The sequence below is a fragment of the Clinocottus analis genome, unplaced genomic scaffold, assembly GCF_023055335.1.
Source record: "Clinocottus analis isolate CAN_PGR_092001 unplaced genomic scaffold, fCliAna1.0.p SCAF_6, whole genome shotgun sequence".
NCBI classification, from domain to species: domain Eukaryota; kingdom Metazoa; phylum Chordata; class Actinopteri; order Perciformes; family Cottidae; genus Clinocottus; species Clinocottus analis.
The window spans coordinates 17,298,057-17,320,696 of NW_027176218.1; the positions used below are offsets into that span (position 1 = coordinate 17,298,057).

General features: G+C 40.5%; 1 protein-coding gene across 1 annotated transcript in view; it reads right to left on the minus strand.

Annotated features, from left to right (window-relative positions):
* Positions 1–20,500: 20,500 nt before the first annotated feature.
* The window catches only part of cdh13 (cadherin 13, H-cadherin (heart)), a 314,444-nt gene continuing 312,304 nt past the window's right edge, over positions 20,501–22,640 (minus strand). The window contains exon 15 of the mRNA XM_068603602.1: positions 20,501–22,135. Coding sequence (XP_068459703.1) covers positions 22,128–22,135 — 8 coding nt within the window. The 3' untranslated portion in view covers positions 20,501–22,127. The remainder of the gene's footprint in view (positions 22,136–22,640) is intronic.

Consider the following 22,640-nt stretch of genomic DNA (forward strand, 5'->3'; position numbering starts at 1 on the left):
ATGGTAATTAAATGCAATACTGCACGGAGGAAACTGTGGGAGTGAGTGAGCTGGAGGAAAATTAGAGAATACGAGAGCAAGCGTGATCCACGGTTGATTTTTCTGTCTATATTGTGAGATAGCAATCTGTCTTCCACTGGCAAGATCAATATACTTACAACGGTTAATTTTGAGACTCACAAACATGTATGGGAAGCACATCCACACAAATGCACACACACACACACACCCATGTGATTAAAACTGGCCCTAAAATTACACACACAATTATGCAGACTTTAAACAATGTTTGGGCTGAAGCCAGAGCTTATCTGTCACCAGAGCTGATCTGGAATGAATGAGACATTTTTTTATTTACTTGGAGTCTATTTGCATTAGCCGCCAGAAATATGCTAGTGTGAACACCTTTTAATAGTTTTTACAGCTTATAAAATGAAGGGGGAAGTGACAACATTTTAAAGTGCCGTGATGTCTCTCATATTTCCTGTTAATGATGTCTGTGTTACATGATGCTAATCACTGCAGGTTGACAACCAAAGGACCCTCTGGTGTAGATTTGTTATTTCTCTGCATTAAACATGTGACAAATGAATGTGACAAAAGTTAGTTCAAGCTTCATTTTGTCCATTAAATCAGTATGAAAAAGATTATTTCAACATTTTGTCTATGTTTTACTTTGAAAATTGTGATATAATTTAAAGGCGTTATGGTCCAGCCCCGCATAAGTTTGTCTGATCAGATCTCCTCTCAGGACGGTGTGGGTGTGTACACACACTGCGCTTCACTGATAACTCTCTGATCACTCTTATGGCTTGACAATAGTTGGAGAGACCTCTTAGGGGCACAGGGTTTTTGATAAATTCAAAGGCAACTTAAAAGCATTTACAAAAATGTATTATTAACTCACATTATTTCTCTCGTTTGACACATTATGGCCATGTAAATCCATGTGGCAGATGTGTTAGCAATTACAATTATACACATACATTTTACATGATGAATGACATCGTTCATTTTGAGATGTCTTTCTGGCTGCCTCACAAATGTCAGTCTAATATTCATTCTCCTTGTATCTCACATTTGGTCTCCACCAACTCCTGATAAATATATTTCTTATATTTCTTTCTCTTTAGCTGCAAAACGCCACTATGTTCACCAACTAGTCACTAACTTTACTGGTTGTTTGGGGTGGGACAGTTGGAATACAATGGGTTGTTGTTGGAAACAGCAGCCTGGTACAGTCAGAATTTAGGTTCATTAGAGGTGTGAGAGTGAATTAATTCTGTAGAAGAGTGGGCTACAGCAGCAAAACAATGCAGTGAAAGACCCGACAATGATCCATAGCACTGAGGTGGGCTGCTTTAACAGTATGCATAGTAATTAGACCGGTTGTTCGAAAACATAAAGGAGAAATGTAATAAAAAAAATAAAATCTGAAAGCCTTGTTCAGGTTACCTTGCACCATTGGGCTTGAGAATCTACAAAAAAACAAACTCAGATTACAAATAATGACTTGCTGCACCATCGTCTGGGGGAAGGAGTGCAATAAAACAGTTACAAGGTTATTATCCAAGAGCTGGTCCCCCGAAACCAAAGTCTGAACACTGAATATCAATTAAGATTTGACAGTACGCTGAAGCAATTATAATTCAGTGTTTAAAACATTGGTATTTACAAAATATAGACATTGTACTTAGATAGTAACAAAAGATAATAAATAACAATTCAACTCCTCATATATATATATATATCTTAGGGCTGGGAAAAGTTGCGATTAATCGCATGATTTTTCTGCGATTAATTGTGATTAATCGCATTATGAGGCAAATTCAACAATGAAGTAAAAAACTAGTGTATTGCGTGCTTTTATTTTAAAGTAATGTTGTCAGGACAATATAACAGCAACAGCAAGTTAACATACATACATAATACATACATACATCTTGTGATGTGTGGAAAGTTCTCCTCTTTGAGAGAAGAGTAAAGATCCAGAAGTGATGCTGCTTTAAAGTGCTCAGCAGCACCGCTGCTCGTTGAGAACAGAAGCTACAGAACAATACGTGCTTTATGTCAGACTCACTTTGTCACGCTGCCAGTCTGCTGCGTAACGAAGTCAGGCTGCGGCAGCGCACGCGCATCAACATGAATCGCCTTTAAAGTGAAAGCAGTGCCGCTGCAATGCGTTCATGGCGTTTATCTTATTTATTTATTTTTCATGTTTGATTGACCTCACGCGGGCCGGACTGGGAGAGCCGTGAGACGCCAGGTCTGAACTATGCTGTCTAGGAGAGATGTAAAGCGATAAGCCCCTCCCCATGCAAAAAAACCCCAAACATGCAGTTAACGCGTGATCAAATAATTAATGCCGTTCATCGATTGAAAAGTTAACGCGATATTAACGCATCAACTTGTCCAGCCCTATATATATATATATATATATATATATATATATATATATATATATATATATATATGTTGTTGACACATACAAGAATGAAGAAGAGAATCCCAGACTCTTCCACACAGAGAGACATACAGCTTATTGATCAAACACTAGTATAGGGTCGGTACTCTGAAATGGCCGATACCCAAAGCCCAGGTTTAAGTATCAGTATCAGGACTGAAAAAGTCAGATCATTGCATCCATAATACTTGGTCAGCCAAGAAGGGCACAAGGCCTAATAAGATCTCATCACAGATGAAACACAAACACACAACAACAACAGAAAGGGTTTGGAGGCCAAGGACAGAACAGAAGGGCTTCCAGACTGCTGAAAACACGACTACTTTAAAAGTCAATGTCATGTTGGAGCCAATCAGCAGCAGACAGGCTGAACCCATGAATCCAGCCAGTCGTAAAAGAGACACGCAGAGTTAGAGCCACACAAAAAAACACAGGCGAAAATGTACACAGGTCAGAAAATATATTGCCAAGACCTTAAAACTACTAATACTTGTGTTGCTGCATTTTTTGGATCCTTTAGGCATGAAGAGGGGTTAAAAATGTCCCTGGACTTAACTCAAGACTGACTCGTGACAAACAGCAAACAGATACTGTTGGGGGACAACATGGCTTGCTTAATGACCTTTACTTCAAATGCACCGTTTACATCTATTCAACTCTCCATCATTCAAGCTCACAGTTTTATAGTCAGCCGCGCCCTTACACTTGAAATATTGCTGTGTACTGTTTGTTGTCAGGACCATCTTGTGGGTATTTTGTCAGTGGTGTCGTGACCTTGGTTATCTGAAGGAAATGGTGGGAAGCTAATGTATTCTTTTATCTATATCTTTCGGCCCTCTAAGAATCCTCTAGCTTTGACATGCGCTGTAGTTTTTAAGTTGCCTGACGCTGACAAATTCTGTCTCAATGCACACGGCCTGGTCTGACTTTCAATAATACCTGAAGATCTTCTCTCTGGAAATGAATGACAAATACTATAAATATACATATATTTTTTATTTAGAGGAATCTAAGTGAATTTGGTGTTGACACAAATATCGTAATTTTCAATGAATAAAAAATCTTCTCGACAGCTGAATCTCTTCTACTGCAAGGTCAGTGACGTGAGGACGAGCATGAATCAGAAAGCTGTCATCCTGACAGAAGACAAATACACTAGCACACTTTAACAACAAAAAGACAAGTTGTTACAAAAACAAAATCATATTTTATAAAAGGTCCAGCTCAAGATGGACACTTCCAGATACTCGGAAGAATTGTATCTCTTTGAGGATGTTTTGCTTTTTTTTTGTCAAGACGTACTCATTACAAAAATGTCTGTTTAGTTTGTCTGTGTAAGCAGCTAATTATGACCAAATTTATGTTTTTTTTATGAAAAAGTTGCCATAGTAATTATAACAGGAGAAAAGAAGGAACTCAGGTAACGTAGTAAAAAAGAGGAACAAACAGGACTTTTACCCAGGAGACCACTGTTTTCATCCGGTGTGAAGTTACAAACGTAACCAGGTACTATGTCAGATAATGTAATGTAACTCAAACCACGACCTTCTCCTAAACCTGTGTTGCTCTCTGGAGTTGTGTTGCCCGTCTTTGTACTCACGTTTTGCCTTTTCATTGTGGTCGTTTCACACCCCTTTGTGTTCTTTTGCGTCTCTTTTTAGTTGTTTTTTTTTCTCATATATTTTTCTATAGTATTATAGTATAGTGAAGTTTGGCAGGAGTGTGTAGGATTGTATCCCATTTAATCCCATTGTTCAACAGGAAGGTACATTGGCTTTGTGAGGATCTTGGCAGCTGCCTGCCAAGAAGTGCCAGCAAATGAAAAAGCCATTAGTTTTTTTTTTTAACTTCAACATTACTCACAAACACTCTCAGACTATGATTTGCACTTGACACTGGCTGAAGAGGAGTGCAGTTTGGGTGAATGATGTAAACAGAGTTTTATAAAAACTCATTGTGAAAACTGTTTCATTACTTACTTGTAGATTGCAATTAAAAATGTAAAACTCTCAAAGTAACCTTGATGAAGACTGTGCTGGGGCTGACGTGCTGCACTGTTTTTAACTTGTATTCTAAAGTCCGTAAAAAAGAAGAAAAGCCTAATCTTTTCCTGCGCTTTTTGCAATTTCCTTTCACCACATTGCCAAGGAATTATCTCTTTTTGTTTTTTGTTTTTGTGTTTCTTTTCTTCTGTATCTCCACGATTCCTTCAGGGAAGACAGCAAAGTGCGAAAGCAATGAAAGCTTCTCAGACAGAACCAAGCCCAACATGACAATAACTCTGTATAATACAATAAGAAGCTTAGCTAACCACTTTGCTGACACACAACCTTTAAACTGGTCTCCCAAATCCTCAGCATCAACTTTAGGGCTTCTTGTGTCAAATCATATTTAGGCATTAATAGACAGAGGTTTGATATTAAAGGCCCGAGGTGTTGCAAGATTAAGCTTGAAACATTGTTGCAATTAGAGTGTGCAGAGTATATTTTCCAATTGGTAGTCAGTGTTTGTCATGTAATTCACTACTCTGCATAATTTAATACATTGAGGCAGTCTTCAGCATTACACTAAGTGGTCTTCGACTTTACTTTCTATCCACTTCAGTACATCAGCCTGACAACAAGGGTCTTTGTTAGTGGGATGTGCTGCTTCAGGGTAAAGCAGAACATGAAATATGAACCATAAAGTCTGGTTATGTTTTTTTTTTTTAACACAATGCAGCTACACAGTGGTTTATTAAACACACTATAGTACGATGCTAAAAGCCACATGCTACAAGATAAGGGACAAGTGCGAGGGCAAGCAAAAAATAACAAAAATTAACATTTTTGGTGGACTACTCTCTTTTTTGTTGCAATGTTTGCAGCAAAATCTAATGGTCTGATTGAAATGAAGTAAGGTGCTGTGCTTTTTAGTGTAATGCTATGTTGTTCTCAAAGGCCCCTTAGAAATGTGATTTGCGTTAACGCAAGAGTGTGTTTGTATGCGTGTGAGATCAAGTGCATATGGATTGGGGGTGAGTTGACGAGAACTGGAAATCAACGCGTGGACTTATTATACTCAAATGTTCGATATAGTCACATTTGATTGCTTAGTTTGATACGACCCCATCATTACACAGATTAGAAAAGAGTGACATGAAGGAGCATTAGTTTGTGCAAGAGAGGATGGCATAGAGGGAGTTAAAGCCGCACAAATCGATATCTCTGTGTGAACAATGGATAAAATGACTGTGTGTAATGTGAAGGGGCTCAACTGCAATGACAAACACCACAGTTTCTTGCATGTCCACAAACCATCTTTCAGCTAATTGTTTTGTTTTCATAACCTGCAACTTCATGATTGCATCAGTCCACCACTTAGTTAAGCAAGCATCTGTTTTCAGCAATACATTCCAACACTACTGCACTGCCTTCCCAGCATCAACAGATACAGTTGGAAACTCGGTGGTGAATATAGTGGAGAAATTAGTAGTTAAATTGCCACATATTTCCCTCGGGAGAAGCAAAAATGGGCTAAAATGAAAGTGAATACTGGACTTCAGATCTGAGGTACCCAGAAATAAAACATGCTCCGTGTCTGCTGGATGATAATGTAATGTATTTGGCTGACTGTTTGCTAACATTTGCTGGAATAAAGTTGCACGCTAAATATCAATATCATGTTTACAGCCCTATAACAGTTTAGCTGAGACCCAGTGGCGAAAAATAAGAAAATAAATAATCAATTAATGCAGCTTTAAAGTGCCACACAGGTGAGAGCCTGAGGCAACAAGGAATGGATCCTAACACAGACACGCAAAGCAGAAGGGGACAGTTCAATGATTTATGACCAAAATCAAGGTATATACAGGCTAACATACAGGTTTCCGACATAGGCCTTCAGTGCTGTATAGCCACATCAGAAGGGGTGTGGGGGGGTTGTCGACAAGCAACGTGCAATTATGCCGAGCCTGTCGATCGAACACACAGCCTCGGTGATGTTGTTGTCTCAAACAGCAACTGCACAACGCTGCATAGCAACTTTAACTATATAGCGGGAACGAGATAACATACTGCAGGGCAGAAGAGTGAAGGTGCAAACAGTGAAGGTCAGGCGACTGCAACAGGAGGGAATGGGGTTGTCGCATATAGGTGAGCAGGTAAATGAGAGAGTCAGGGGACTGGGGCAGGATGAAACATCTGACGGCATCTGGTGGACAGGTAGAGGATGACAGTAACTGTGTTTGGGGATGCCGCAATAGCACTGACAGAGAAATACCAACAGACATAAAGAATTAAGTATCAACTTTATTTTCTGTAAAATCATTCTACAGACATTCAATCAACCCCATCGACCAAGTGGACACAGAATAGTCTGTTCCAGCAAATCCAACTGAGATATATTCGTTCCAACTCCAAGCAGTTGCAGCCTTCTCTGTAATGTAATTGGTATTTATTTTAAGTTGTATCCACTCAAGTGAACAAACATGTCTTCAGTTTCACGCTGAGCTTTAATAGCTTGCTTATTGTTCAATTCTGAGAAGCTAAGGTGAGTAGAGAAGTAGAGAGGCCAGACCTCTTTTAATTGACTTAGGCTCCAGTTTATAAGGTAAAGGAGTAAAAGATTGACAGCAACATCTATTAGTAACACTGCTGGCCACGGTTAGCCTGACATACAGATTTTACTCTTGGCTCAATAAAGAAGTCAGATATTTGAGTTATCTCTGTTTCACAGGAGGTCATGATGGGCAAATGCAACCTATGCTCTCACTTTAATTCTGCCACAGCTGATAATCTATCAGTGCCATGCAAATATTTTATTTTGTCATTTCGTACCATAACGATTTTACAGCTAATAAGAGAGGGAATTTATCCCCGGGTGCAGTTAATCTCCAAGCAAATTCCCCTAATTGTAATGCAAATTGACTTAATGTGTACAACATTATTGTAAATCCTCAGTAAACTGCACTAATTATGTTAGATGATCCACACACTTCCAAGCACAGAGCATTGCAGTTACGTGTTAAGTCTGTGGCGGGCCGTGCGTTTCCGACCTTGGTCTACAGTGCTGTATAGGCCACATCAGAGGGCATAGGGGGTAGGGGGGTGGCGGGTTGTCGACAAGCAACGTGCAACTATGCCGAGCCTGTCGATCGAACACACAGCCTCGGTGATGTTGCGCGTCCTGCTGACCAGCCCAACCCCCTCGGCCCATCGGGTATTTCCCCAAATCAACAAGAACCACAGTTAGTTATAACATGACAAAACAATCCATGATAAACAAACAGCACCATACACATCAAGACAAAAAGCTGTTAACTTACCAGATGCTGTTCACTTAAAGACAAAGTCCATACGCCTCTCCTTATTAACACAGATTCTGTTCCAGCCGACACCGGGGTCATCGCTGCAAACATGTCAATAAATCCAACAATCGATCGATGGCTCTTCAGCCACCAAGCGCCAAAACAAGCAAAACACGAAACATGTCACAACTTCTCTCGCTTCAGCCCAAACCATTCCAGCTCCCACGGAGCCCCGCCCTGTTGACATACTGACCAATCACAGTGCATGTTAATGGTCGCGCTGGGCCACAGATCAATCACTCATCCACGTCATTTTGCAGGCGCTGCACGTCAGAGAGTACACCCAGCTTGTCAAACTAAAGATGTGATTTGCTGAAGACCATAACAATCAACGATAACATCCACTCCCTGGGTACTTTGTTCTGCAAAGGCCTGCTTGAACTGCTGTGCTTCCATACAGACACAGGAGAAACATATCTGATTGGATGAAAACCTCTGCACAGAAAGCAGTGCTGCAGGCTGAAGGCAGAGCAACAGAGGAAGACAGGAGCTGTGCAATGAGAAACTCAGCTGATAGGAAATGTGATTCTGTTTAGGCCAGCAGAGAAGGCTTAGCAAGCCCTGATGGCCCGCCACTGTGTTACCTATACGTAGAGTTCAAAAGTCCCTCAATCATATGACAACATACGACACACACACACACACACACCCACACACACACACACACACACACACACACACACACACACAGTCAAAACTTGCCTTATTGACAGCTCCTCTTGTCATTTCGCTTACGGAAACTGAAAGTGCACTTTATTGTGCCGCATTGTCAGAACTTCGCTATTTTTAAAAATACAACTCGATGAAAACGTATTACCTTCACCCTCACAGGCTTTTATTTACTAAAATGAATTTGAGGAAGCTGCTGGGACCAAGATTGTGGATAATAATATATGATTGTTTAAAAGTTAAAACCCATGCGAAGGGAACAAAAAAAACTACGTAGGAGCAGAGTGGCGGCACCTGCAGAGAAAACAAAATGTCAAACAGTCAGCAACAGAGGGTGGTGAAGTTTTTTCACTTATGTGGCTTAGAAATCCATTTTCCTTGTTGTTTGTATTTACTTATTCCTGTTGCATCAGGACTCCTGAAAGCCCATAGTCCATACATTTTCCCTTAATGTGTTCCTGTGGCCTCCCGAACACCCATTGAGTTTTATCATTGTGAATCTATCCTGGGAGTGAATGTGCTGAGTCTGTCTGCTCCTCCTCCTTGTAATCGGGGGGAAAATTACAGGCATCCGACCGCAAAGAGACACAATGAGCACAACGGTGAAAACAAATTGGTACTCTGGGGAGCTCTGATGCCTCTTTTTTGCTACCTGGTGTGGAGGGGACGACATGAAAAAATAATACTGTGATGGAGGTTGGTTCTGCAGAGGTGTGTGTGTGTGTGTGTGTGTGTGTTTGTTGGAAGTGTAAACAATAGGAGCAGTCACTATGCATGTTAAGCAGCTCAGCATGGTGTCTTGACACACATTGTTTTTTCCCTGTTAAAAACAAAGCAACGGTCAGGCTGATGTGTATCATACTAATATAAATCTTCACGTTAACACTTTGTGCAAAAGTGAAGAATCTTGTCCCCAATTGATTTCATGGGTTGTTCTCTGCTTGTATTTATTATCATCGGGGAACAGCCGATGGCATTATATATTATATTGTTCGTTAAAGCACACAGATCTTCCCAACAACCATCTATTTTTCATTTTTTTGATTGTATAGCAAAGCTTCTGATGCTTCTTTTAAATCGGAAGAAGAGACCTGTTTCATCTCAGGGCACAGTACAATACTCATAAACAGACTTGTCCTTAAATCAACATATGAATCTGAATGATTTTCCTGCAGAACTGACATAAAAGCCTGTTGCCATAGTCCCAACAGTGTAAAGCAGCTTACTAATAAATCGAATGAGACTACACATTATTAGCCTACAAGTCAAACTAGAAGGAAAGAGAGTCTGCCAACTATATACAATAAATGCAGCCAACAGAAGATAAAAGTCATCACATGTGATTAATGAGTAATGGTGACTGATGTGAGACTTTTGGACTCAGACATGCGACAAAGAGCTATGTTGCTATATGGACTCACGAGTCTGAAATAAAAGATATAAATATATGAAGGCCTCAAAGCCCTACAAAACAAAACAAACAAAAGCACACATAATTAAAGTTGTTTTATATAAGCATACCTGAGAAGCACACACCATCTAAACATTCACTCTCTCTGAGTGTTTATTCTATTATTTACCACACCTTGATTGGTGCAACAATATATCTTCCTATTATAAAAGTTTAAAAAAGGTATTCAAATTTAAACACAAGGTTTCCGTTTTTTTTTTACTTCAGCCAGTGATATATGGCGAGATATCACACAAAGGCATATACTGTGTTGTTACTGTCACACACAGACATCCACAACCTCCATCTATCTTTTATTGCCTCATTTGCATCTCAAGGGCTCCTGCTTAACACCTTTCTGTGCATAAGACAACACACAAAATGAGAGAGCCATGTGTTAGCGACCTTGAAATGCATCAATGACAAACTGAGAGGAGTAGAAAAATGTTCAATAGAGACTTAATATAGTGTTTTGTGTTCTTGTGTTAACTCTGCGACATGGATATTTGACTTGGAGGGGGCTATTACAAATTATATTTACAGTACAGTTTTAAGACATCCAGCTAATAAGGATGGGAATGCTTAATGATGGAAGGATCTACTTTATCTATGTCACTAGTGTTTAGCACTATTGCAGATGGACAGAGAAAAAAAACTGCAGACCTTCAAAAGCAAATCAAAGATTAGTAAGTGAGTAAGAAGTGAAGAAAGAGTTCAACACTCAATGAAGAGCGTCCCAGATTTAGATTGATACCGCTCTTATGAGTGTGCACTAACTGACGTTAGCTGGGAGGCAGTTAGCTTAGCTAGATTAAACGACTGTCACACCATGTCATTGGTCATAAAACCAACATTTGTCACATTTCTGTTTGTGTAAGGTTCAAACAAACAAGATGTAAGATCTTAATTTCATTAAACTCCGGACTTTAGACAATGCTTGGCTCGTGGGTTCTCACTGGTTACCGACTTTTTCCTTCGCTAAGCTAATTCTGGCTTAAGCTTTATTTAACTCACAATTGAGCGGTTGGCAAACAATTTTCCATTTAATTATTGAATGAAGAATATGCATTTATGAACTATAATATTAACCCAAATAAAGATAGTAAAACCCTTTAACAGTGAAAAAGGGGAAGAAATCTGAGGGAGAGCAACAGAGGAGGATCCACCTCCCCTGATGGACAGACCCCTCTGACTAAATCACGGGGTGAATACCCTCGTGAATCGCGAGGAGAGTTGTCTGACCCGACCTCTGAAAGAAAGCTTCCTGAATCAAAGATCGGAGTCAGCCCTAACTATAAGCACTCTCAAAGAGAAAAGTCTTAAGTTTACTCCTAAATGAGGTGACCGTGCCTGCCCCTGGACTGAAAGTTGAAGCTTATTCTGCAGAAAAGGAGCTTGATAACTGAAGGCTCTTGCCCCCAACCTATTTTTTAAGACTCTGGGAACCACAAGTAACCCTGCATCCAATGAACGTAACGCTCCAGTAGGGTAGTATGGCACTATGAGCTCCTTAAGCTATAATGGTGGAGTTGCAACAGCTTGTGTCCAGGGTGTGAGGGGTCTGCAGTGTATATATATATATATATATATATATATATATATATATATATATATATATATATATATATATATATATATATGTATATGTATGTGTATGTACATATGTCCGTGGCACATAAAGGTTTGGGACCGTTGGACTAGAGCATGTAGAGGCAAATGGGTAATATTGTGAGTCTCCAAACCTGCTTGGTGGAGTCTATGTTCCACCACAGTCCCTGATGTCGGTCTCATAGTGAATTTTTCTTCTAAAGATAGATTTGATGTTAGAGAAATGTATCGGAGTAAAATTATCCGTTTTCTTTACAAAATGTAGTGAAGTAAAAGTAAAAACAACAGAAATATAAATAGTAGAGTACAGATATCCAAAAAAACTACTTAAGTACAGTAACAAAGTATTTCTACTTCATTACTATACACCACTGGTGCGACCAAAAATGTACTCTTGCAGTGTGTGCTGAACGCAGCATCTTTGTTGCCAGGAACTTTACAAAGGAAGGAGGAAGCCTCCTGGAGCTCTTTGGAAAAGACCGACTTTCTCTTCGGCATCACAGCTCACCACTGACTGTTTGTTGAGAAAAAACATCAAAGCGCCATAACAGCCTTAACAGCCTTAACAGCCTTGACACATTGATTGACACATGTACAGACACATCAGTTTATGCTTTTAAACTAAGTTAGGTAATCATGACTGAACAAGATAAATGTAGCATATGTACGCGCTGAAAACAATCATGATATTGCTGTTACCATTTTAAGTATGATCAAAATCAACATCATTTAGTAGACGGTTGAAAACCAGGACATTTAAGTGTTTAACACAAGTAATGGCAAACCAGCTTGGAACATCAATCAACTAGTCAGCTCAGTCTATCTAGACCGTAAGAAAACGCTTTGGAAAGACAACGCGGAAAGAAAAACACCTGAGGCTCCAGCAGATGCTGTTTGTATGCCGTCAAATTTTTAACTTGAGTGTGTTTCAATTTTAGGCTTTTGACTCCAGCATAGCTCTCTCTCCAAACAAAAATACCACAACCTGCATGACACTCTCCTGCAGCAATTCATCCTTGTCTGATAATTGTCATTGGAGGGTGGACTTTATTTCCAGAATACTGCTAATTTGTTTTAAATGTTATTTTGCTCAAGTTTCGGAGTAAGAGACAGTTAATCAATATAATCATCACAAATGCATTGCTCAAGAGGATCCATGGTCATTGATTGATAACCAGTTGCCAGGCAAATTTCAGTTCCAGTTGATGAATAACCCTGGTGTCTGCTTGAGACGTGATGAAATGAAATAGCAGAGTGGGGCCATGTGTCTACATTACGCTCTGTGGAAGGAAAGACCTTGGGAATAAAAAAAAAATAAGATTCTTATTGCAGACTCTTAATCAAAACGCATTACAGATACAAGCTGGAGGAAGGTTCTCTCATCTCAGCGCGGATCAAGGTCGATGTTGGCTCTTCCTCTCTTTTTGCCTCTTTCATCTGGAGCATGTAGTACAGCTTGACATGAATATGCACACCCTTCAGAAGAGCATCCCTGTTGTGTCAAGGTTGGTAATACAGTCAGGATTATATTTAAAGAACATATTGGCTAAAATACTTACAAGACTGATTAGTGTTAGTTTATTTTATTTTGCACAAGTAGGGATGGTCTAAAAAAATGTGATTGGCAAAAAAGCGCAAAATGCTATTTATCACTTTTCACCATTTTCAAGATCTAACACAGTGGCGGGTCGTGGATTTTCTACCTGTGCGTTCACATACATTTGAGAAACACAATAAATCTTTCAATCAAACTTTCACGTCTTTGACATGACGAACAGCATTTGTGCAGTGCACAAATAATACAACGGTGTGCTCCCAGTGCACGTCCTGCAGTCATAGTAGTAGTGCAGTATAATGTAGCGACCCTGCGTCAGGAAGTTGCAAGACGTTGTCTGGCTTATTTTGGTGATTTATTGCAGAACACATAAATTAATAAACTCTATCTATCTGTCTATCTGTCTGTCTGTCTGTCTGTCTGTCTGTCTGTCTGTCTGTCTGTCTGTCTGTCTGTCTACCTACCTATCTCAAGCATATTAGCAAGCTGTTAGCAATGCTGATTAGCACACTAACAACAGAAAACCAAAGTACAGCTGCATGAGGGAACCATGAATGTCTGGAGGCCGATCACATTTCATGGTATCAATCGGCATTGAGACATTTCAGTCAAAACACTTTAAAGTAAAAATCTGTGGATCAGCTTAGGAGGGTCTAGGAACTATGAATGTCAAGGTTTTTTTGCCAACCCATCTCATAGTTTTGGAGACAATGGAGGTATTGGCTTCATCGTTATTTGTCTGTAAAATAATGAATGGTAATCCATGCAATAATTGTTGAGATATTTGGGCAGTGGACCGACTGACAGACATCACCATTCCTAGAGCCGCTAACTTGACTAAAAAGCGTCAACGCCTTAAGGAGAAAAGTATTTTAGAGTTGCGTGTACCAGCAATCTGCCAGGGAAATCAACCTAACCCCAATGATGACGGTTTGAGTGCAGGGTTTTAAACTCATATTAACGAGTGGTAGTAAAATAGTTGGACGCAAGCAAAACTACAGGCTGCTATTCCAGCTTAGGTCTCTCCGGGTAAATAATAAAAGCACTTGAATTTATAAAGCTGCCAATGCAAGGTGCCACCCTAACCAAACTAATGCACATTCACTCACACACAAGGATGGCTCAGCCTTCGGGAGCAATATGGAGTGTAGTATCTTGCCCAAGGACAGTTTGCAACAACATGGATCAAGTGCAGATCTTCCAGCTCTACATCCGAGTATAATGTACGGCCGAAGAGGTGGAGCGGAGAGAGGCCAAGGCTGCAGCGGGGCAGTGTGGCCTTTAGGGAAGCTCAGCTGCCAGAGGAAAAACAGCCTGTTTGTTGTAAGAGAAGCTTAGCTCATGTGGAGAAGAACAGAGCCTGTACTGTTGTGTGTGGGGTGTGTGTGTGTGTGTGTGTGTGTGTGTGTGTGTGTGTGTGTGTGCATAGCTTGTGTGGTAGAGCGAGAGGGGGAGTGACCGTGAATGCGGTGTGACGATGCGGACGAGAGTGAGGGATCGGAGCTGAGGAGAGCTTAAGCTAAGCGGTGAAGAGTTTGCAGTTTGTGCACATATAAATGCTGCAGCTCTTCAAGACTAACAGACATGTCCTGTGTCTCGCTTCTTGGCCGCTGAGGGGAGTGACGAGGGGCGTGATGCATCCTGGTACACGTAGGCACTGCTGGCATGACCCAGTGAACAGTAATAAATAAACACACACTGGGGAATTCTTTGCTTCCATTGACCATGTTGATGGAGCGTCCACATAAAATGTGCTGAATTTAGCCCTGATGGAAATCAGTGTGACATGGCCAGCAGACTGAGGTAGGTGATGCTACATAATTAGAGTGATGAGTGAGAGGAAATAACATGAAGGAGAGAATAAAGAGACCCTTTAGGTCTGGTTGAATAGATTGCTACTGTAATTGCCGCCAATATCTGCCAATGGCCCATTCAACGTTCGTCACGAGTTCAGGGCGTTACTTAACCTTGCTAAGCCTAAGTAGAATGAGAGTGAAAATGATAATTGAGTGGTCATTACAGATGAGGATCTTGTGTTAATAGGTGCTAAATGATCATCTAGGAGGGAATAAATGTGTCTGAATGGCTAAGTGAGAGAGGGTGGATGAAGGATATTAGTATCATTATTATTAGATAATATGGTTGCTATTGGCATTCCCAGAATTTGAATCAAACAAAGCTTTGAGAAGGAAATCCTCCGGGCTGGCAAAGCTATAAAGCACGTCTTTGAAATAGGTAGTGAAATTAAAATGCTTAACCAATAGATGTTTTTTTTTTCAAGGCCCAAAGAGGCGAAGGAAATGTCACTTTTGCTTTTACTCCAGAACATTTTTTTTCTGCCACTTAAAAACTCACAAAGTGTATTATTTTCAACTTGGTAGCCACTTTGTGAACATAAAAGTTCTGGCTTGTCCTTCCTCTTAGTACTCACCTTGTCCTACTTTGTCATCTCTTGCATCTCAGAGGATATTTCTCTTAGCTGCTTGTTATCCACCACTGATATAAAACTTAAAACACGAATCATAAATCAGTTGAACCCGAAATATGTGCCAATGCGTTGCACACTATTCTACCTGCCATTAAAAGATTGTACATGAACTAGAAACTGTTGTGTAAATTGAACCCATCATTTCCTCATGACAATCCAGCCCAGTAAGCAGTTATGTAGGCGTGCTTACACATGTGCACGTGCATATAGCAGCACATCTGTCACTCAGAGCAACACTACTGTACATCTGTACATGTCAAAGTCAAGAGATCACATATTTCAGAATAACTGAAGGTAATAACAGAATTCCAGCAGTCATTTCAGTTGTGAAGTAATGAAAAAGTAACAAAGGAAGGCAGAGAGAGATGTGAAGTCTCACTGCTACTTCAAATAGTTTGGAAAGGTGTGAGGAATTTTTGATTATAGCTGACAGCTATCTGTGTAGAGAGCTGTCATCACAGTGCAATCCACACCTCATAAACGCTATTGCGTCTTTGTGTTGCCCGAAAGTCTAAAAAGAGTATTACAAGTAGAACTCCCACCTCTGCCAACCCTGTTGCAGTCAACATCCATGTCTGTCAAAATGTCATAACTTTATCAGACATTTGTGTAAAATTGTCATAACTAGCATAAGCTTTCCTGAGTTATGGCCACAAATGGGTTTTATGAGGTCATAGTGGACATTTGTTCCAACTTTTCCAAGCATTCACTGGGAAAGAAATCCCCCAAAACGCAATGGCAAAAGCTCAAGTCATGAATAAATGGACTTAAAGTTTTTACATCCAATAAACTTGTGAATACATTTTGTCCTGAAAGAAACAGAAACAGAAATTAAATAGGCCCACTGTTATATATGCAACATATCCCAGCTGTTGTCAGCATGCTTTATTGTTCAGCACATTACAAAACAAAGAAATCAGAGCGTTTGAAAGGCTGAGGCCTTTCTGGACTACCGGCTTAAACGTATCATTATGTGAGTCACAACCATCCACAGACAATATATGATTTACACTGGCAACAGGCTTTAATGGGTCCTAAAGAGCAGTTACTTTTCCCTGTGGAGCAGAGCATTACTATTAACAAGCTGTACTTGCAGCTACTGACTTTTTAAGGTTGTGAAGTGCAAAGCTTACCTTTGCATTAAGTGCGTTTCCATCCACACGTTTCACCGAGCCAAATTCCTTGTATGTGTAACGTACTTTACAATAAATTCTGCAAATACACTGCCGGGCCAAAAAAAGAAGTCGCCACCTGGATTTAACTACTGCTGCCTACTGTACAAGCCTGTGGGGGCATTGCTATGATCTGGGGTTGCTGCAGTTGGTCAGGTCTAGGTTCAGCAACGACCAGGTTCAACAACGACCAGGTTATTCCATCAATGGATTTGTTTCTTCCCTGATGGCACGGGCGTGTTCCAAGATGACAATGCCAAGATTCATCGGGTTCAAATTGTGAAAGAGTGGTTCAGGGAGCATGAGACATCGTTTCCACACATGGAGTCCAGACCTTAACCCCATTGAGAATCTCTGGGATGTGCTGGAGAAGGCTTTGTGCAGCGGTCAGACTCTACCATCATCAATACTAGATCTTAGTGAGAAATTAATGCAACACTGGATGGAAATGAATCTTGTGACATTGCAGAAGCTGATGGAAACAATGCCACAGCGAATGCTGCCGTAACCAAAGCTAAAGGCGCTCCAACGAAATATTAGTGTGTGTGTGACCTTTTTTTTGGTGGCGACCTTTTTTTTGGCCAGACAGTGTATCTTGATGAAAAACAAATATTTATATGTTTTCATTTTCTATTGAGGGCGACCTTTGTTGCATGTCAGCAACCTCTGCTGTGACTCAACCTGTGCATCCCTGATCTTTACTGTTATCTATGAGAATGAAAAAACATCTCCACTCAAAGCCATTAAGTTATCCTTTATTCCAAACAACATCCATTTAGTTTTGACATTGTGTTACGGATGGTATCCAAAGAAGCAAGCTAAATCCTCTCACCTCGACACCCTGCCGCATGGTCTCTGGAGGTTGATAGAGCTAGAGAGGAATTTTGGCAGCCCACTTTGAACCAACAAAGGCTGACAGTAGTTTAACATTAAGTTCACGTGCACTGTAAACAGCACACTCTAAACACAATCAATGGTCTTTCTGTGCCCCAAAGGTTTTGGAAATTCAAGCGCAAATATTACAGCCTTCAGCTCATTCATGCATTCATTTTCTCTCAAATGCCACTCAAAACTCCTCCTCATCATCGCATTGTTCCAAAATGCTGCCAAAAAGGTTCAAGCTTCAGCTACTTTCATCATATCTGCCCAATTTCAGTGTCTGGCCGCTGGTTTCACAGAGGCCAAAAGTGCCTTTTAGAATCAGTGCTGGGGTTTCATCGATTACTTTAAAAACACACATAAACATGGTTCATGTGACTGACCTTTTAAATCTGTGAGCAATAACTGCACCCTGAGGTGCGTGGGCAGAAAATCTTTTCCACTCAAGAACGCTCCACTATTTGTTGCTATAGTGGCGCATGTTGTCTGTCTGCTGGCAGGGATCATCCAGTGGCTTATTAGAGCTTTTTTTTTTTTTTTTTACCTGAAAACAGCTTCTGTATCAGACGCTGAGGAGAAGGTTAAGAGGCAAATAAAACAGTTAAGGTGCAGGATGTGCAACAACAAACTCAAAGACACTAAATACTCTGGGGAGCTGAGAGGAACTGCAGTGTGTCGGTCCGTGCACATTTCACATTAGGCATGGTAATCTTCTATATTTGCAATTAAATAATGATGAGAGCAGCTTTAAGAAAATATATTTTAGGGTCATACTGAAAATCCCACACATTGTTTAATTGCTAGATAAGCATAAGCAATGCAGTACAAAAACGTTACAGTATATGTTCCATCTAATCATTAGCTGATCACTCGGTAACACTTCATATTAACTACATGCTATTTAGCAGTATGAGAAAACACTTCATTCATCATTCATAAAGCACTGTAATACTGCAATTCACGATTAATTCAAGTCGTTACTAGTCGTTAGTTGACCGTTAGTATGTTGTGTGACCTCATCTAAAGTCAGGAAGACCTGAACTAATTGTGAATTGCAGTATTGAAAGAAGTTTATAAAGCACATGTTAACATAGTACCACGTATCTGAATCATGATATGTATCAATAAAAGCATGAATAAATTACATTTAATTAATGTTGGTATAATTTACTAACACTTTATAAATGAGCTCGTTAATCTTCTATAAGTCCTCAACATATATTAATTAATTTACAAATTGGGAATTATATCATTTATAAAATATGAATCATGAAATGCATAATAGTCAATCTTATCAATCAATAATAAAACATTTATAACTGTGTTTATGAATTATACCACCTCCTACACGACTGTGGATAAGCACCTCATACAACCTCACTTCCAAACACCCGAACTATCCCTTCAACTTTAAAGGATGGAACATTTGTCTACCAGCACCTCTAAATCTGACTTATTAACACTTTACGTCTCATTTTTTTTGTGTCCACATAAAAAGTGTAGAGTGGTTTAATGGGGTTTATGGGCTGTATTATTTCTTGGCAGGAAGCAGTGACTTCCTGTCGCCATTTGACTGAGAGCTTTGATCGGTCGCTTACCGTATAGTTCACCTTTTTTAACTTACCGCAGTGACTCACCGTGTGGCCATGGCAACCGCTGAAACAACTGTGAACAGATACGAGAGCAGAGTTGACGATGTCTCCGTTCCCCTCGATTAAACAACTCTTCATCAGCAGGGAAGAGACAAAAGAGAATGAGTAATAGTACCGTACTCGAGCAACATCGGACTGTGAATGAAGGAATCTCGGTCTCTGGATGTCCTTCACAAATCCAAAAAAAGGATTCACCCCATATACTCTCTTTGTTGGTGTATTGCTGTTGGCTCAACGGAGCGCGACGACAAATTTGCTGCAATTTGGACACGCAATATTAATAAGCTTTGAATAAACGAGCAAACAACAGATCTTGCAGCAGTGTGAGAGCTCCTTGTCAGGCTGCAGCTCATTGGCTGCAGTTCTCTTTTGCTGCTGGATGCTGATTCTACTCACTAAACACTTTGTCGCTTCCCTGGAGTGAAGGAGCACGATGGAACGGCGTACGGGAACAGCGTACGGGAACAGCGGCACTCTGCCATTACAACTGAAATTGTGGATGCCTACGTTTGATGTTTGTTGCTGACTGCGAGTCGTTGGACTTGGGTGGGTTTGTTTCCCGTGAACCAGACTTCATGTGCCCGGTGTTTCTGAGCAGCTGCAACTTCGGTGTGTGATGCAGCATGCAAGGTTTTTGAGCACCCCAGGAAGCGCAGTGTCAAGTGTGGAGTTGTTTGTTTGAGCGGTCTGAAGCTGCAACACTATAATCCACATTTCGTCTGTTCCGAGCGGGCATTGTGTTGAACGGCACTATGATAAGCGCGTTGTATTGCTATTTGTGTCCTCTATTTGAAATCATGACCTGCATGGTACGATAATACCAGGCGGATAGCAGCAGCCTGTGGTGTACAACATTGATGTTGTTGGGCGTTGACAACAGCTCACTGGTCGAAAGCACCCTTAGAAGTAGGCAGATGTTTTTTAATCTTCTGACCAGAACCAGTCCAGCTGTTTCCCCTGGCTTAAAGTTGTTATGCTAAACAAAGTTAACCTTCTCATGGCTGCAGCTTTATAGTAAAAAGATCAACTGTTTCAATTTGTCTCATCTAACTCACAGCAAGCGTATTTCCTAGCATATCAAACTATTCCTTAAAGCGAGATTGAGTACCGTGCAGGATTTAAATATGTAAGTGATTTTACACAACATGTGCAAATGTTTCCTTTCATTAAGATCACATGGTAATTCATTAAACACACAATTTGCAATACATCAGTGTGAATTTTCAGTAACGGCTTTATTAAATTAGTGCAAAAGACAGACGTAACTCATTCAAAATGTCATCTTTTTCTTTAAGGTGGTCCTCCGCACAAAACTCACACGAGCTACGTTCTTTTGATGAGAGCAAGAAAAAAAAGCGAAACTATCCACCAAAACCACAGCCTTCGATTTCTTCTGACACACTTCTTGTGACTTGAAATGACAGATGGAGAGGAGAGAATCAACGGGAGACAAAATCGAACCTAAACACATGGCAGCCATCAAAACAAGACTCCTGATTCTGCAATTAACCACAGATTTCAAATGATAAAAAAAACAAAGAAAAGATGTTACAATAAAATAGTCAACACATCAATAGCATTAGAAATAGTGCCTAAAATTCACAGAAAAAAGAAGATCTCTTTTTTATTTACTCACTGTGTGGGTGACAAAATAACTTGCAATCAAAGTACATAAGTTAATCAATACTGTATATTTATACAATGGTAAAAAATAAAATATTTATATAATAGTACTTTTTTTTGGGGTTTACACCGTTACTATAAAGATATACTGTTTTCCACTCCATGACAACTAATGCAATAAAAACAGAAGCAAATCGAAGAAACGACTCCAGAGAGTTTCTGACTTTGAAGGCTTATGGCTACCACCTTGTCCTAAAAGACCACAACCACTGCAGACAAAGAAACAGGCTTTGTTCGCTCCGCTTAAAGAGGGAAACAAGATCAAACACACACAGTCTGCGACGAGAAAAGAAAGGAACACATCAAAAAGTCAATGCTCTTCCCCGACCAGGACAGCAGCTCAGCCTTCGCAGTGTTCCCTGGCCCGCTGAGAGACACAGAGGTCAATAGATAGACGGGGGAGAAGAGGCAGAAAGATAGGGGGATTATGTATATGCATGAGGGAGGGTGAGGGAAGTCGGGACGGAGCAGAAGGGAAAAATAAAATAGAGGTCCAAAGGGAGGGAAAAGAGGGAGAGAGGAGAGAAAAAAAAGGAAACTTGGGGATGCAGCGAGTTTGGGATGAACTGTGGGAAAAGACCAGAGGTGAGCGCCAATACAAAATTGATTTATAGCTTTTCTTTTGTTACAATATCAATATACATGTTGTTTCAAGTATCTCCTACGGATGTGGCATGTTGCCATGAACACTGCTAATGTTTGTCTGCCAATGCAATGGTGCGCTGCCAAAATAAAATACAATGAAAATGTGGAAAAGAAGTGGCGTAATTGATGGCGAGGGACGGGTGCAGGCGAGAGGAAGGATAGAAAAAAACCGTCAAATAGAGTCAGGGAAACATGAGGAGATGAGAGAATACCGAAGTGGGGAAAGACACATGCAACAAGGAAAGTAAAGATGAGGAGAAGGAGACGAAAGCGGTGAGAGGATAAGTGAGATATTTAAATTAAAAAAAGAAACGTTGAGTGGTGTTATACAGCAGTTGTGCCAGTGGGGATTGTGTGTATTTTCTTGTTTGAATTCTTCGCTGTGAGAAGTCTTCTTCTCGCTTCATCATCTTTTTCGTCTTCTTCCTCTCCTCTCCTAAGCCTGGGTTGCGTGGGGGAGATAAGTCGTTGCTTTTCAGTGTTGCAAAGAGGACTACGGGAGGTTTCAGCAGAATCTACAGGCCTGCAGGCAGAGGAGATGAAAGAGGAGGAGGAGACAGTAGAGGAAAGAGAGGTTGAGAGGAAAGGAGCCAAGAGGAGGGGAGGAACGTGTGGGAAAGAAAGGAGAAAAGACAGGAGATACTGTAAAGTAAAGGCCATCACTGAACCAGATCAATTGCGATCAATTATGCAGAACAAATGATGGCATCGCATCATTAAAGATTCAGTAAGGACAGAGCAGAGAAGTTATAAGTGTTCACTCTAATGTAGTAGCAACCAAGTAATTGCCGGTAATGTGAACGTCCACTCTGAAACTGTGTCAGCGTGTACCTTCCGCAACGTCTTGGACAGTTCAATCAATATGGCTGAACACATGCAACTCTCTCCAAACTTAAAGCACGGAGGGGTGCACCGGGCTTTTGATTCGTCAGACCATCAGGAGACACTTTCTGGAGCGGCTACACTGGAGATGAATCGGCTACTGAGGTGCATTTGTAGAATATGTAACTCTGCTGAGGACAGATCCC